The sequence below is a fragment of the Camelus bactrianus genome, chromosome 7 (genome assembly GCF_048773025.1).
Source record: "Camelus bactrianus isolate YW-2024 breed Bactrian camel chromosome 7, ASM4877302v1, whole genome shotgun sequence".
Taxonomy (NCBI): domain Eukaryota; kingdom Metazoa; phylum Chordata; class Mammalia; order Artiodactyla; family Camelidae; genus Camelus; species Camelus bactrianus.
In genome coordinates, this window is record NC_133545.1 from 16,216,792 (window position 1) to 16,233,051 (window position 16,260).

Here is a 16,260-nt window from a genome sequence, read left to right on the forward strand (position 1 = left end):
TTTAAATTTTGGGGGGAAGTAATTAGGTTTATTTATGTACTTTAAAATTATTATTAATATATTATTATTATTATTTTCAGTGGAGGTACTAAACCAAGAACCCAGATTGAACCCAGAACCTTGTGCACTGTAAGCATGTACTCTACCACTGAGCTATACCCTCTCCTGATAATGCTTTTTTGGAAGAAGAATGTTTTTAATCCTTCTTTTCAACCTTCCATATATGTTTGGTCAGTTGTCCATACCAGAGCAATTTTTAATATTTTGTTGGAAAGTTGCCTGTAATAAGAAGTACTTAAAACTATAAAACAGCTTTCTTCTTTAAAGAATGAAACCAAGACTCAATCTGAAATATGCATTTTGCTATGCCATCATCTTTATTACATCAGATAGAACTCTTGTAATCAATATAGTACATAAAAATAAGTGAGGCAAAGACATTTGGAGGAATTCCATTTATTGTGGATGCATTTTCACAATATATATTTATTGCAGCGATCAATTATCAGTGAAAATATCAAGTGTTTATAAAATTTTTAGGAATGGCAGATTCACAGAACATGCTAGTCACCTTGAAGTTTTAAGTCTTAAAAAGATAACAAAGAGAATTGTAATCAAACAAGTAAACAAAGAATTTATTTTTCACAAACATTAAATCCAAACTGAACAAAAGTCTACCCTAAAACTTATTCCATCCAAATACTGGAATAAAAGTCAGGATCGATATATTCTCTTCTTAACTTTAGATTTTTTAGAAAAAATATATAATAGTGATCAGGAGAAGCTCTTACTCAAAAGTACAACAAAGCAATGTTATCTCACTATAGGCCTTGATTCAAACTTTGATCCATTTCAGTCCAATATGGGAGTCAGTGCTAACTCAGGCACTGCGTGTGAATTCTAGTTGATAGACTCATGTCTACTCTGTCATAAATGAGTGGATGACTTGTGCAGTTTTGGTGGCTTTCCTTTCTATGCCCAGGTGTGCTCAGAACTAGAGGATTCAACAACTCTACTGATATATGAGGAAAATAGACTTTGGAAGGCACTGGTCACTCCTCATACCAGCCCTGCCCTGGCCAACTCTCCCAGGGCAATGCTGTAGATTAGAAAAGAGTCATTTGGGAGGCTCCCTCATTATGGTAGGAACTGAGACTAAGACAATTTTGGTTAAGTCATGAGGTATAAGTTTATACAACTATACTATATGTGTATCTCTATGCTAGAACATATTGCCAAGACACTGGGGTACTCTTTTATCATCTATCATGAAGAATAGATGAACACTTATAAGCTAAAATAAGATCTACTATCTGGATTGTGTGTGTAAAAATGATGAGTTGATGGACTCTTGGGGAAAAAGGTAAAAGAAATAAAAATTACATGTATTTTTGAAAGTTCAACATATTATCAACTTATGGTAAGTACCAATGACTAATAAAGATAGAAGAGTTTAACTAAAAAGATGTTTCAGTATATCAAAGATGGATGTACTGTCATGATTCCTAAATACTGGCTTTTGCTCACTTTTCTTCTCTGCTTCCGGAGATTAGCCAAAGATGGTTTTAGTACACCTATGCATGGAATTCCAATCTGTACAATTTTGTCATTAAAATTCTTACCTTTAAATTTTAGAGATGGAAGAGACCTCAGGTATCATCTAAGCCAACCTATTGTGAACTTGGTTCTTAACAATGTAGTTTTGAGTGCACTTTGAGTTTGACCTAGATGGTAGATTTCGTACAATTCACACTGGACTTCAAGATTTCTTTTAATTATAAACTAAATACTATGTTTTATAGAAAATGTCAACTCATTGACACTTCTAATCTCTCTCTTTTTCTTATACGTTATCAGGCAATGAAAACATATCGATACCTATTCTGCCACGTCTCTATTGGCAAATATGAAATATTAACATAATACTGTGATTTTTAATTTTTAAAAAGCAGTGATATTGGCTAGTTACAGGGACATACTGCTAAATATAATAGCCTAGCACATAAAAAAGCTTTCTACCATTAGTGTGTTTGTATACGTGTATGCACATACATACATGATCAGGTCATCTTAAATGTGGTTCACTATTACTACCAAAGAAATCCACAAAGCAACCAACCTAAAGAAATCAGTACCACTGTCAGCTAACATCATAATCCAACTTTGATATTCATCAGCATGAAAAAAGTAATACCTTAACAGTATATCTTTTTTTTTTAAAGATAATCGTTATTGTAATATCTCAAATCTGAAATGGGTTACTTTCATTAAGTGTTATAATTGCCTACTAAGATAATTTCTTCCATGCTTTATTCTAAAGTGCAGAAACAACATGACTTCTGTATTTAAAAACAAAACAAACCCACTACGGTTCATTTTTCTGGAAACTGCACACATTCCTCAGGCAATTTTCAGCTAGAATCTTCTTTTGTTGACTTCCGATGTGGTTGGTATCACTATTCAGATACAGTTATGATGATCAGTAGAAAAGTCTCTATTTCACAGCATGGGTTTCTTTAGAAACAGGCTCCTGTGCAAAGGCAGTACTTTTACCATGAACATCTCTAGATTGTGACTATTAAATATAGTGATAATATACATGGGTTTACTGGGATAATGAAAAACAAAACAAAAGGAAATGAACCCAATTTAGTAAATCAACATAAATATAAAACAGAGCAAATTAGCCCTCTTCAATTGAGCTGGTCCAGCATCTTGAGTGGCTACTTTGGTTCTTTCTTGACTGTCTCAAACCTGCTAAGAGAAGAGAGCTTTAAATTGGCAGGCCACGGTGTTTCAGCCAGACATTTGTGTTAGAATAAAAATAAAAGAATGATAATATGGCAGGAATACATTTTAATGAAAGGGAGGATGACTGTTGGCATTCTATTCAAACATGCTCCCCTTCTTTCAGTCTATCCTTTCTTCTATTGGTTTTTTAATTTTCCTCTTTCTTTCTTCTTTGTATTCTCCTTTCCATATCTTGATCTTGAGCTTTGCTCACAGCATTCAGAATCAGAGAGGTATTTTTTAAGCTCTACTATAAGGGCCAGGAATCTACAATGTGCATCCCAGGACAGGCACACATGACTGAATGGCTCAGACTTGGCCACGTCAAAGAGCGATGGAATACGTTATCTTTTGTCTTCTCCTACTTTTTATTTCCTACCTCCTATCTTACACCCCTACCCTTGAAACGAATCTGACTCATGGTCTTATTTGTATACCATTTCTTTTCCTCAGCTAGCTGCTAAAATCCTTGATGAGGTATTCACAAATATTCAAGTGTTGTGAATCAGCATTTTCAAATGTGTAGTTTCATTTCAAAGAAATTACTGCATGACATATGGTGGTTTGACATTTTGGACCAAAGGAGTACTTTCTCTGCTACCTCATGAACTCAGCTCTGGGACTGCTGGTTATGTTATTATCATTATTAGCGTAGAAAGAGTTTCATGGTATAGACTGAGGAGGAGAGGGTGTGTGTGTATGACATCTCACCCCGTCACCATTCCACTTTGTACCACATGTTGCACAATTCCAGGCAGTACCATTCGTGTTGTTTTGAATGTGAGTGGTGTTCTCTGAGTCCTACCATTCCAGATCATATGTTTACTTCCCGGAACTCTGGCTCAGAGGAACACTGTCCAGAGGGGATCTATTAAAGCTGTAATAATGGTCTATGGACAGCTGACATCCGCTACCAGAAAGGAGACTGTATAAACATTTGGACTGTCATTTTTGAATGGTCACAGACTTATGCTAAAAGAGTCATAATGACGTAGGCTAAGAAAATTCATTTTTTTGTTTAAAAAAAAGCTAAAAAACAATTCCCATATCACTTCCATCAGGAGAAAATTATACAAGGAAATTTAGAACTTATATTTTCTGCCAAATATGTAATCCTCAAAAATAAAAAAAAAGCAGCATATATAACGATTAAGAATACAGGCTCAGATCAGACTGCCTGAGTTTCAATCCAGGCTTTGCTACTTATTTGCTGTGTGGCTTTGAGAAAGTTACCTAATCTTTCTGTGCCCCATCTTCCTCAGATCTAAATGTGGATAATAACAATACCCACTTCACATGGTGGCTGGATGGTCACATGAGATAACGTAGGTTGAGAAGGTAGAACAGGGTCTTGTATTTGGTGGATGCTTATTAAATGTTAGTGGTTTGTAGTGATGATAATTATTACTAGGTACTTTTAATATATTTAGCAATTTTTAAAAAACTTATTTAAAAGTCACTTTAAGAAGAGAGGCTGGGCTAGTGGATTTAATTGGAATATAAGAACAATTAAGAACTGATAGAGAAGATGGAGTAACACATTCAGGCAGCTGCACCAGGCTTAACAGCACATACAAAGTAGGAAAGAGGAAGCAACTCTCTTCCTTCAGTGAGTTTTTGTGATTCTTCAGTTAGTTGCCTTGAGGTGTCCTTCAGTTCCGAGTTTGCTTAATAGGTGCTTCTGTCTCTCAAGTTCTACATCAACTATTCTAGTCTTACTGATAACTGGTTTCTCTTTTCAATTTTTCCTCTATCAAGGGAGAAGGCCGGAATTATTAATTGAATGGGGAAAGGCTACAGTTAGGAGTTGAGTTAGTTCCCTGTACAACAAGGTGTCCTATTTTTAGTTTGTGCATCGTTTAGATATTGTCCAGAGGCCCCTTTATGAAGAATGAGCACACCCTTTGAACAGACGACCAAAAAAGACAAATCCAAGCAATCCTAGTCATTAGTTTACACAGGGTAGCAAATTTTGCCTAATTTTTAAGTATTATTTTAATTTTTTTGTCATATCAGCCTTGAGTCCTAGGCTGCTGGCAACGTAAGCCCTTAGAAACGTTTTGGAAAGCTGCTTTGAAACCACTCAGGGAGATAGACGTTTTTCCTTACATGATCAGCAAATCCTAATTTCCAAGCCTGGACCTTTTAAGGAAATGCAGACCATGCTCATACCACACAGCTTTCTGCTGTCAACACTCCTATCACTATGGTGTTTCCAGCAGGTCTTACTGGGAACCATTCCACGGATCTGGCTATTTGTGGTGTATGACTGACTGGCCATGCTGAAGGCTCCGTGACTTTGCCTTTCACTGCACCACATGCAGGTCTTTAGAAACTGATGGCTACCCAAGCGAGACTCTGGATCAATGCTACTTCTCATGTGGCCCTGGGACATCATCCTGCAGGATATGGCAGGAAAAGAACCTACGAAAAACAAACCTCCCGGTAGGTTACCTTAGTTGGGGAAGTGACCTTGTCCACGGATTGCTTTTCCCAGAGGTTCCGCTTGCCAGATACGTCTCCTGGCCTCAAATCCTAAAGAAGAGAAAGCAGAAAAAATTGAGTGGCCCTTTATATTTTCTGGCCAGGTCTAAATACATCACCGTATCTGTTGTTTGTCTGAATCAATTTCTTGTTTAATACACTTTATCCTAGTGATCTGAAATGGATGGAACCAAAAGGATTGTTAGCCGTTGTTTATTTTTATACAGACCCTGAACTGTGTTATAAGAACAGGCTGGAACTATCCAACATTCAGGTCCTGTCACTGATGGACTTACTGTTTACTGATCAGCAAAACTGGAATATAAGCATATTTAAGACAAGGTAGCCTGTTTTTAAGGTAGCCTTCTATGTTCTTAGAAGTGAATAGAGCGTAGGTTAGTTTTCAATACTTTTCAGGGGGTTGGATGAGCATTTCACTCCTCACCGATGAACTTTCTTTTCGTGTCCTGCCCGCATGACTTATTTCATAGCAGCCTGACTTCTAATGGACAATACTGCATTTCTTTGTCTGAGGACTTCCTCCGGCTGCAGGTGCCCACTCCGCCCACCCAGGAGGTAGGCTGGAAGTTCAGAGAGTTAACATCCCCAGGAGCAATACTCAACCACTCATCCGTGAGATTTGGTACAAGGATATTTTTCTGACTCACTCATGACTCAGGTAGGATGATAACACGGAAGCACGTGTTTAATGGTGGCTTCCGGAGTTTCCCCAGCAGGACTGAGTTTAATAGCCCATGTAGTGACTTGCTTAACAACATTCTTTATTGGCTGCCTCCTTTTTCTACCTTGCTTCCTATAGTGTTATCTTCATGTCCTAGGTAAACTACTTGCGCACGAACCACTATTTTAGAATTTGCTTCTGGGCAGCCCAAACTAGGACATTTTTCTAATTGCATTTTCCTCAGACTAAAACCCTTTTATGTTTCCGGAGGAGCAAGTGGTAATTCAGAAGTGTATCAGCAGACCCTAACCCCATGAAAGTAAACATTCACTACAAACTGTACCCATAAGAGAAACTGACAGTTGATGACATATGTGAGAACATGTGAAAATCTTGGGAAGAAAACACTAAAATAGGATCGATAACAGCTATTTATCTTTGATTCTTTATTTACTGCCTCATAATTAACTTGGTTTGGATAAAGATCCGAATTTGTTTCCATTTACTTTTCTTCCAGCACTTGCTTATATTAGTACTTGGCAAAGGTAGTTTGTAGAAAATAGAAATGTTTTACTGAAATAGTAATGTTTATCTTGGCAAACCCTTTTCTCATTAGGAAGGCAAATCTAATAGCAACTGCATTTATCCATGGACACCAGTCTAAATGGACATTAAAAAAATAGATACCATGGAGGTTGCAACTCTGAAAATGCATTGGCTAAATGGTACTATGTGAAGCATTTCAGATTTGCCTTAATCTTGCTGAATTTCTGAATTTCCGTGGCATAGATTCATGATATTCTACTAGAGAGTTACACCTATTTAACTTGGAACCAGTAAGCAACAAATCAGATTGTTTTTGAAGAATTCCACTACATATGCCAATGCAGGCAGAAGCTGCCAAATTGTCTGGAAGACTGTTTTAAAAATTTGGAAACTACAATTAGGAACATGCTAATGGAAGCTCTGGAAAGTGGCTATTACCACTTTATTTATTTGATTCCTATAAGACAAATATTTTTCTTTCACATAAATACTCTTCTACTGAAGAAAATGAATTGTATTTCATTTAAGTCCTGCCTATGAATCTTCTGAGATCACTTTAAGAGTTTAAAGAGTCCATTTTAAGAAAGTATTAACATCCAAGGGGTAAGTTGGCATTTTAAATCAAATGGGAAATATAAATGAAATTACCTGACCAGACTACATTTTAGAGAAAGACCCACTCCGGAAGAAGAGGGAGAAATGAAGGCAGGGAAGCAGGTTTCCAATCAACCAGAGATCAAAGAATGAAGAAGAGAATTCAGCTGAGAAAGATAAGTTTTTTTTTAAACAACAAAAAAAGATATATTAGCATTTTAATTGCTGTGTAGAATATGTAGTTTACACACAAAGAACAGACAAACCAGATACAACAGACATACTCAGAAAGGAATTCCAGTTCCAAAGTTGTACTGAAGTCCTATAACTTCTGTCCACAAATAGCAATAGATGCCCCAGTAAAGAATCAGGTGTAAATCAATGTTTAACTTTAAATAAGTGATTCATTTTCAGAGACCCCAAATAATACTGATTTGACAAAGTTTTGAGCACTTTTAATTATATGAAAATTATTACATAATGAGTAGTAGAGGATGGTTTCACAGAATTTTAGACGTGAACACTAATACTGTGGATTACTCTTTTCCTTCTTCTTGAGGTTTTAGTGGGTGAGTACCATTTTGGTGAAAGAATTTCCCTCTGATTTTTCCTTAATGGCCACATGCCACACATCTGCAAACAAACCTAGGTTTTTTCCCCTCCACCCATATGTGCCAAGGAAAATAAACAAGGGGCTGAGAATAAATCACCTCTGGTTCTAAATCAGAAGGGGGCCTTTAGGAGCCCCTTTTTGCTGTTGGCTTTAGGTAACCCTCTGATATCCTGGGCTCAGGATCAGTCTGACCAGAGACCCAAGGGTGTCACACTCACATGCCTGCCATGAAGGGCCAGGCTGGAAACACAAATGCCTAAAGAAGTTCAGTGTAAGAAAATTAAAAAAAAAAAAAAAGGAACCAACAATTAAAGAGTACCTGCCTTCAAACCTCAAAAATGTGTTCAAATTATAATTTAAAAAAGGAAAATAAAGCATGATGGCCCTGACTACACAGATCTTAGCTGCAGGCCACCAGTGTGAGACCCTCTAGACAAGCCCTAGACAAAATTCTTGCTTGATCTGCCTTTCTAAGCTGCCTTCCTGGACTTAACTTTTTGCCGGACAAGTCTTATGTATCTGCAGGATCCTTTAGTCTTTTCCTCAGTTTGAACCTTTTCACTTCTTTTCTGTTGGAGCCATGGTTTCTGTGAGTTATGCTCCTGCTTTGTTGGGCTCCAAGTTACGGTTTCTTCCCAGGAGATTGCCACATTGCTATTCACGGTATGGCATGTTGCTGGGTCTACTATCCCTGCGATGTGCAAAAGCTGAAAGTTGCTTATTAAGTACACTCAAACTAGCCTTTTATTTACAACATCAATTACATACTGCTTTCTTTTGATCTGACCTTTATTCAGGAAGCCACACTAGTCAACAAAATCCAGTGGGATGTGGGAAAAAGAGATCGTTGTACTGTATACTAATTGCCACATTCTTCTTTCCTTTTCCTCTCAACCCTCTAGCAGATGGTGTAGCAAATTATTTACTAAATAGTAGATAAAGCAGGCAATGATTTTGTAATTTCCCTGTAATGTTTTTTTGTCCTGCCATTTTTAGGAGGCCAAAAATAACCCCAGAAAACAGGGCTTTTTGTGGAAACCTTGACACAGTTATACCTATTGTAATAATAACTGAATTGAATCTTTTAACACTCTTATTAGGATGACATAGATGATGATACACTTATCAGCTAGAAGAGTATGGGTCAAGTCTTGGACCAGCTATATGAGTATAATCTCGTATAGAAATGAAATTGGTCGCAAATACATGTGAAAAAGTGACTGTCTTCTTTAGCAATGTGCCGTACGCATCAAAGAAGAAAAACTTATACTTTTTTCTCTTTATCTTTGCTATCGTGAGAGATCTTCAGTGGGTCCACGAACTTTTAGAACTTGTATTATATGCATCTTTTGGGGGAGAGGGTTCTTAGAGTTCATTAGGTTTTCAAAGGGGTTCATAATTCAAGAGGGTTAACAATCACTGGTCTGGAACCACAAAACTTTATATAAATTGCTATTTAAAAAACTAATTCCTACTCTTTATGTCACCTTGGGTGCTGGGGAAACTTGAGGCACCAAAGATCACAAATCTTTTGGGTATGATCCCTTGCCTCAACTGTCTCCTTTTATAGGCCCCCTTTCCTATGTCTACTGGGAGAGGGAAAAAGATTTTTTTCCAATATATTAAGATTTTCCAATTGTAAATTGGGTTTACATTAGTTTTACACCTCTTGTGAGGCCCTTATATAAAGAATCTCGGATTGAATATTAATTGACTACAGGGAATTGTACCCAAGAAGAGTATGGAAATATTTCCATTTTTTATTTTTTTCTTCTTAAATTGGAAAAGTGATAAACTTTAGTGACTTTGGAGATAAACAGGGAGCCACTGGATGCACTTAAATGCTCAATGGTGCAGAAGCCTGGGGTTTGGAAAGCTTTTCTTCTACCCCTGGAATGGGGTGGTTCTGACAATTGAGTCTTTGCTGCCTTGGACACCAATATATGTATAAAAGCCAACTCAACAGGGAAAGCTCACCACTATACAGTAGGGGGCTTAATAAGGTTTTTGATTATAATGATAAATGCAAGGCAACTATCATATACATTTAATGAAAAGGTTAAAATAATTTTTTATAGTAAGATAGTCATGCTTAGTAAGAAAATTTTAGATTTCCAAAAATAACATTTATAACCAGTTTTTATAGTTTCTAATTTTACTGATTTTTTTATTCACTTTCCTTTGGAGGTATTGACAATAAAATTACAGCAATTATTTCAACAACTACCCAATAACTGTATTTTTGTGTTGAGTTACAGAAATTAAGCAAATTAGAGAATATGGATTCAAAATAGCCAACATACACATTCTTTTGGGAATAAGTCTAGGGCTGCTCTTGACACAGAAATGGCCAAGATAATTTGACATTTTAATTTCCAAATTCCTAGCTATAATTTATAGAATAAAAGCTAAGTGTGCAGACCAGTTAAGAATATAAATTTGGACTGCCTCAACCTCTGGCCAACTACTACTCTCAGTGTGGAGAGGTGATGATGGTTCCATTTTACCCTCTGGGTAATTACAGTGCAGCTGCTCAGAACTGTTCTGTCTAAATCTGAACCCCTCCTCGTTTGTTATTCAGCAGTGACAGCCAAGAGCAGGAGCCCTGTTTTTCCCAAGCAAATAGACCACAACAGCCTGTTTTCTTCTAATGCTAGAAGCTGAGAGAGCAAAGAAATTCAGAAAAACCTGGAGCTACTTACAGAAGGTTTGGGAGCAGGTGACTTGTTTCCATCTGGGGTTTTAGTTAGCCATTCATTGATGCGGCTGGAAACGCCCACCTTCAAGCCAGCAGTTTCCTACAAAGAGTCAATCATCCAGCATTAAAGGGAAAAAACCCAAAAACACTACCTGGAAAAAAATCTTCAAAGCAACCTCAAAATGCTATTGAGTATTATTTCACATAACACTGATCAATTATTGAACATTATATTGAATATTCTGAGGCAAAAAAACCCCTTAAACCTGATATTTAAAGGATATGTTGTCTGGTTTTCTTTCCCTCTCTGCTATTAGCTTCAGGAACATATTCTCTCTGTGCTTGCTTTTGTGGTCATTGCAAAAGAAAGTAAGAATTACGTCTTCTTCACTGCTTTTATAATTAACTAGTGTGATTTCTTAAAAAAAAAGAAAAAAAGAAAGAAAGAAAGAAAGGAAGGAAGGAAGGAAGGAAGGAAGGAAGGAAGGAAGGAAGAAAGAAGGAAAGCCAACCTCCAAAATGCAGAGACAGCAACCCTCTCCGCTCACCTTATTTGGTGCGCCTGGTGCCGAGGGGGATGAGAACACACTGCCTTTCTCCCACATGCTCTTGATGTTGCGGACACCTTCAGCAGGAACAGGAAGGTCCGAGGCTGCTGGCTTCGCAGGTTTTGCAGTTTTTGTTCCCTGAAGTGTGTGAATTATTTTTAGGATTGGTGCTGATATGTTTGTTTCCATAAAATTACAGTGAGCTTGTCTTCCTCAACATTATCACTGAAAAATTCGTTGTGTAAACACCTTCACCAAAAATGAGTCATAATTTCTGCAGCAAAGGTATATGCTAATGACATATATACCTCAAAATAAATCATTATATCTGCTTCAGAGGATCTTTCAAAAGTGAAATATGCTTTTTATTGGGACACCACTTATTGTTAAGGTGATATTCGACTGCATTTCTTCAACAGATACTTCTTGAGCGCCTACTGTGTGCAGGGCACTGTGCTAGGCTCTGGGAACGTGGTTGTACTCAAAGACGGTCTGACATTTTAATAGGAGAGACAGTAACCAGTTATACAGTATTTACTTCACATTGCAAGAAGTGCTATGAAAGATGTGTGATGCTGTAAGCATGCCGAAAAAGCACACAATAGGACAATGGTACTTAGTTTAGGTGGGGCAAAGAAGGCTACTCTGAGGACGTGACATTTAAAGCCAGACCTGATGGAAGACTTGGAGGTGGCTTGGTGAAGGAACAAACCCCATTCCGTGCAGAGCAAACAGCATATGCCAAGGACTGAAGACAGGGCTGCACTAAAAGACTGAAGGACTGAGAGACCACTGATGGAGAATATACTGGAAGGAGGAATGAATGGGGATTAAAAAAAAAGGTGTGCATTTGAGATACTTTTCCAGCAGTAGTGACTGGCATACTACTGAGTCATGCAGTTCCTCTCCTGGTCCTGCTTTGGGGACCACAGTCCTCACAGTCTTGGCTTCATTAACCCTTTAGAGCTATGATCAATTCAACCACAGGAAACAACTATCTGTGACTTGTCTTATATTTCAGTGGACATTTAATCTTGGGAAAATCACCCTTGAGCGTTAGGACTTGGTTATTCATTTGATAAGTTATCCAGAACCGCTCTATTTCTTATTCTCTCTTATCATTCGTTTACGATCTATTTTACAGTGTCTCCTCTCTGCAGTATAAAGGAGAGGAGAAAATCAAATAAACTGATCCAACTACTTCATAGCAGGCACCTAAAACCATTGACTAACGTCTACACAAAGGAGAGAAAAAACAAGATCACATCTTGATCATGGACCCTGCGCTCTTAGTGCTTTGGTACTTAGAAATATTTCCAAGTAGAGTAAAACCCCTTGGTCATTTGGGTGGAAAAAAAAGTTGGGTTAGACAGAAGCATAAAGCTATCATTCTTCAAATATAAAATAATCAATTTGAATTGATGATGATTAAATTATGGCTGGCTTTACAGTCTTTATATTAATTTATACTACTAATTTATTTGATAATAAAAATTTTTATAGAAAAGAAGATTAACCAAAGTTTTAAGGGATCTGTTTAAACTACATATGGAAACACATTTTATAAGGAATTAAGAATACTGAAGAGAGGAGAGTATAGCTCAAGTGGTAGAGTGCGTGCTTAGCATGCATGAGGTCCTGGGTTCAGTCCCCAGTAGCTCCTCTAAGAATAAATAAATAAATAAACAGAATTATCTCCCCTCACCAAAAAAGAAATTAAAAAAAGAATACTGAAGATATACTTGTAAACATATAAATAATATAAGAATAAAACCATTCTTTAAAGATAACACCTTCATTAAAGAATACTCAGGCTGAAAATAGTAAACAATAATTTACCTAAAATTCTTCTATAATTTATCTTTATTAGTGTTTTCTCTATAACTAGTTCAAATATAATAAAGCATCATTAACATGGTAACACTATTGGACTTGATTATTGTCCTAAGTGTTTCTATGATTATATAATCAGGGTCGATTTTGGTTTGACCGTAACTCTGAGGACATCTCTCACCTCAATTGCACTGGTGTATTGCTCCAGTCTGCTGTCAATCTTGGAGACTACTGCAGCTTGATGAGTTGATTTGACCCCACTGCTAAGTAAATCAACACAAACATACATCCACAAAAATATGAGAGAGAATTTTTCCATATATATAATGGCTGATGATTCTTAATTGAACAATCAACCATATTTACCTTTTCTGGACAGACTTATTCAAAAATTCTGCTCGCTCTTCTATCTAGGAATTAAAAAAAATAAAACCAGTTAATATTTTCAGTTTATAAACAGTGTTTCTCAGCCCATACTACTGCCTTCCCTGAACTTCATGAATAAAAGCACCAAAGAGTGTCAAAGAGTATGAGGGTGCTATACACAGCACCTCTGCTAGAGAGGAAACCTACATGTAAGGTGCCTGATAATGAGATTTGGGAGATGAAGGTAGGACTGGCAGAAGACAGAGAAATATGAAGTTCTGGAGGCAAATTAAAGCCTAGACAAAATGGAATAAAATGTCTCTGAAATAATATAAATCAATAGCAAAATAATTACATTTCAAGACTATAAGTTTTTTTTGCTTTCTGATATACTTTAAATTTTTTTTCATTTTTTAATTGAGGTATCAATGACATGTAACATTACATTAGTTTTACGTATACAATAGAATGATTCGATATTTGTATATATAAGAAAGACAACCAGGAGCTGTGAACTATTCACTTACTGCTTAGCCTGATTTCCTAATTTCTGAACTTAACTTGCCTCTCATGAAGGCCCTAGTAATACAAGTGGGAAACAAGGAAATAAACCCAGAAATACACTGATGGGTGGTGGTTCAGTCGTCTTTAATAAATTCTTTTGTTTTTAAAGCTAGAAACATCTTTTTGCTACAATTAAAGCTGCTAAATCAAACATTATATTTTACTGGGAGTGCACCACTCAAATCCAGATGTTCTTAGTAAGTCAGAAAACATTTGTTGACTCCTGATACCCAACTCCAGGCTAGTAATATCCTCTGCCACACATCATCTATCAATATCAGCAAATAGCAAAAATCTTTGCATGCAACTGTAAGTGTGAAGCACCCAGGTGCTGAAAGGGTCCATTTTCTGTCCTGTTCAGGGCAGCCAAAGAATCTTCTAGACTACAGTTAACCCTGGGCTATTGCCATTGAGTTTCCCTTACAGTCTTTAAGATGTCAGTGGCTTTTTCTGGACTGGACTGGCCTGGGACTCATGGGTTATTAGTAAACACCCATTAGCTTTTTGGGAAACATGCTTCACTCCCAATAGCAGTTGAATAATACTTTTATAGATGTGCATGAGGGCACTTCATCCTTTCCAATGATTTCTTACAAAGATAAAATCAAATTCTTTAAAAATAAAACTTTATGCAAAAAAGTGCTTATAGGTATACTTAAGTTTATGAGATATAAAGGGTCTTACATCTTGGCTTTTTTTTTTTTCCTGATTTTAATATGAAATTAGAAGTGCATTTCTGGACAGTTGAATGAGGTGAAATACATTGGAACCACACAATGCATTGGCGCTTTTACTATCATTCATCTATCTATTCTACTTTTAACCCTGCCAGTCTGTCAGTCAACCAACCAACCAATAAATTGTATGTTGAATACCTAATATAAAGATGAACAGCCAACGATGTATAAACAGGGTTCCAATTCTTTAAGGAGTCAGTAGGGGAGACTAGTAGAACATAACAATGAAATTTTAAAAATTCAATGGTAGGTGCCATATTAAAGATAAGAAAATGAGTGGGCTGGAAAAAGCTTTTCAGACGTTGTGGTATTTGAGCTGAGATTTGTAGTTTATACTTTACACAGGTCTATAAATGAGTTTATGAAAGTGAGGGGGGCAGTGCATGAGTTAGAGGGGAGAGGACATTTCTAGCAGAGCAAACACACGTGCAGATGTTCACTGTCGGGGAGGGACAGTGGGGAGGGGAGGCAGAGATGAGATCTGTTCTTCGTAGCACTTCCAGCATCAACTTAACCTTGGCCATCACATTTATTCAAATTACAGTCGCCCAGACTCTGACTTCTCCTTTTATATCTATAATATCCAATACAGCTTGACTTCATTATCACATTTTGTCAGGACTTACCATCCATTACTGAGGGACTCTTGTCGGAAAATTCCTGCACTTAGTGACCCTGGGCAACGTAACAATTTGTACAAAATTTGTAAATTAAATGTTCTGTGTAAGGAGTTTAAAGGGGGAAATTGGTTCTTCTGAGGACCAAGAAATGGCAGTGTTGTCCTGATAAAATTCAGGGGGAAAATATGACACATTTTAGCAAACTGGCACTCTCCTTACTCCGTGCTCCCTCCACTGATAATGTATGAGAACAATAATAATAGAAACAAAATTCTAAACTGAATTTACTTAAAACTTATTCTTTGCATGTCTTATGTAAGAAACAAATCATTCACTGTTAGCATAATTTAACATGAGAAACCAGGTTCACAGCTTCTCAGACAAGGAGTAAAAGTCATGAGAAATTAACAAAATACACTAGGGGGTAATATTTTGGGGTCAAATATCAAATGATTTTCGTCTCACTGACATTCGACAATGTTAGCATTTGGCCATTTATAAATGCTGCAGGGCCAAGAGTGTCAAGAGTTACAAGAATTCAATTGTGGAACATGAAATCTAGACCTAAAATGAGCCACGGCAGGTTCCTCAAGGCACATGCTACACAGAAAATCACTAGATTGTCTGTTCCCGACAGCATGTCTCTGTTACAGAGAAATTTAAGATGTTTTGCTTTCTTTTTTATAGATCAACTTTAATTGATTGCTCACACCTGTCTCTCTACCAGAGTGAGCAGATAGATGGTTTCCTGGGAACCCAGGAGTCCGGTGGATGGAAGCACTAGAGAAAGAAGTTGGAAAACTTGGTAGAGAGATGTTTGGAGGAGGAGGATGGGTTGCAGTGTCTTCTAAAAAAAAAACAAAAAAAGAGTAGAAATGAGAAGTCTAGATGACTACTACTTTCCTCATGTTCCCAAGACAGTTCAAGGACAGCTTAGCTTGGGTGCCATTTTTAAGGAAGGTTGAAAGAGAGAACGTGGTTTTCTTTGATTACTGATAAGCCAAGTGATTACTGATAAGCCAAGAACAAAAGGACCCGGGCGGGGGTGGAGCTGGTGGCTTCACAGAGATGGTCTGAACTGAGTGGGGTTTGCCTTTCTGCTTTCTCCGACTGCAGGGGAAAGTCAACTATGGCCCACTTGTCCATGTTTTCCACCCAGCCCTCAAGCTGAGAACATTTTACATT

The 16,260-nt window shown here is 37.1% G+C and overlaps 1 protein-coding gene across 11 annotated transcripts in view; it reads right to left on the reverse strand.

The window, feature by feature from the left end:
* Window positions 1-354: 354 nt before the first annotated feature.
* Window positions 355-16,260, reverse strand: part of CALD1 (caldesmon 1) — a 172,461-nt gene continuing 156,555 nt past the window's right edge. For 6 of the 11 annotated variants that reach the window (XM_074366981.1, XM_074366985.1, XM_074366982.1 and 3 more), the window contains 6 exons: window positions 13,155-13,198; window positions 12,970-13,051; window positions 10,956-11,093; window positions 10,412-10,507; window positions 5,245-5,325; window positions 355-2,757 (listed from right to left, as the gene is read on the reverse strand). In XM_074366981.1, coding sequence (XP_074223082.1) covers window positions 2,749-2,757; window positions 5,245-5,325; window positions 10,412-10,507; window positions 10,956-11,093; window positions 12,970-13,051; window positions 13,155-13,198 — 450 coding nt within the window. In that variant the 3' untranslated portion in view covers window positions 355-2,748. The remainder of the gene's footprint in view (window positions 2,758-5,244; window positions 5,326-10,411; window positions 10,508-10,955; window positions 11,094-12,969; window positions 13,052-13,154; window positions 13,199-16,260) is intronic. The other 5 variants (XM_074366988.1, XM_074366986.1, XM_074366979.1 and 2 more) reach the window with 2 other exon arrangements.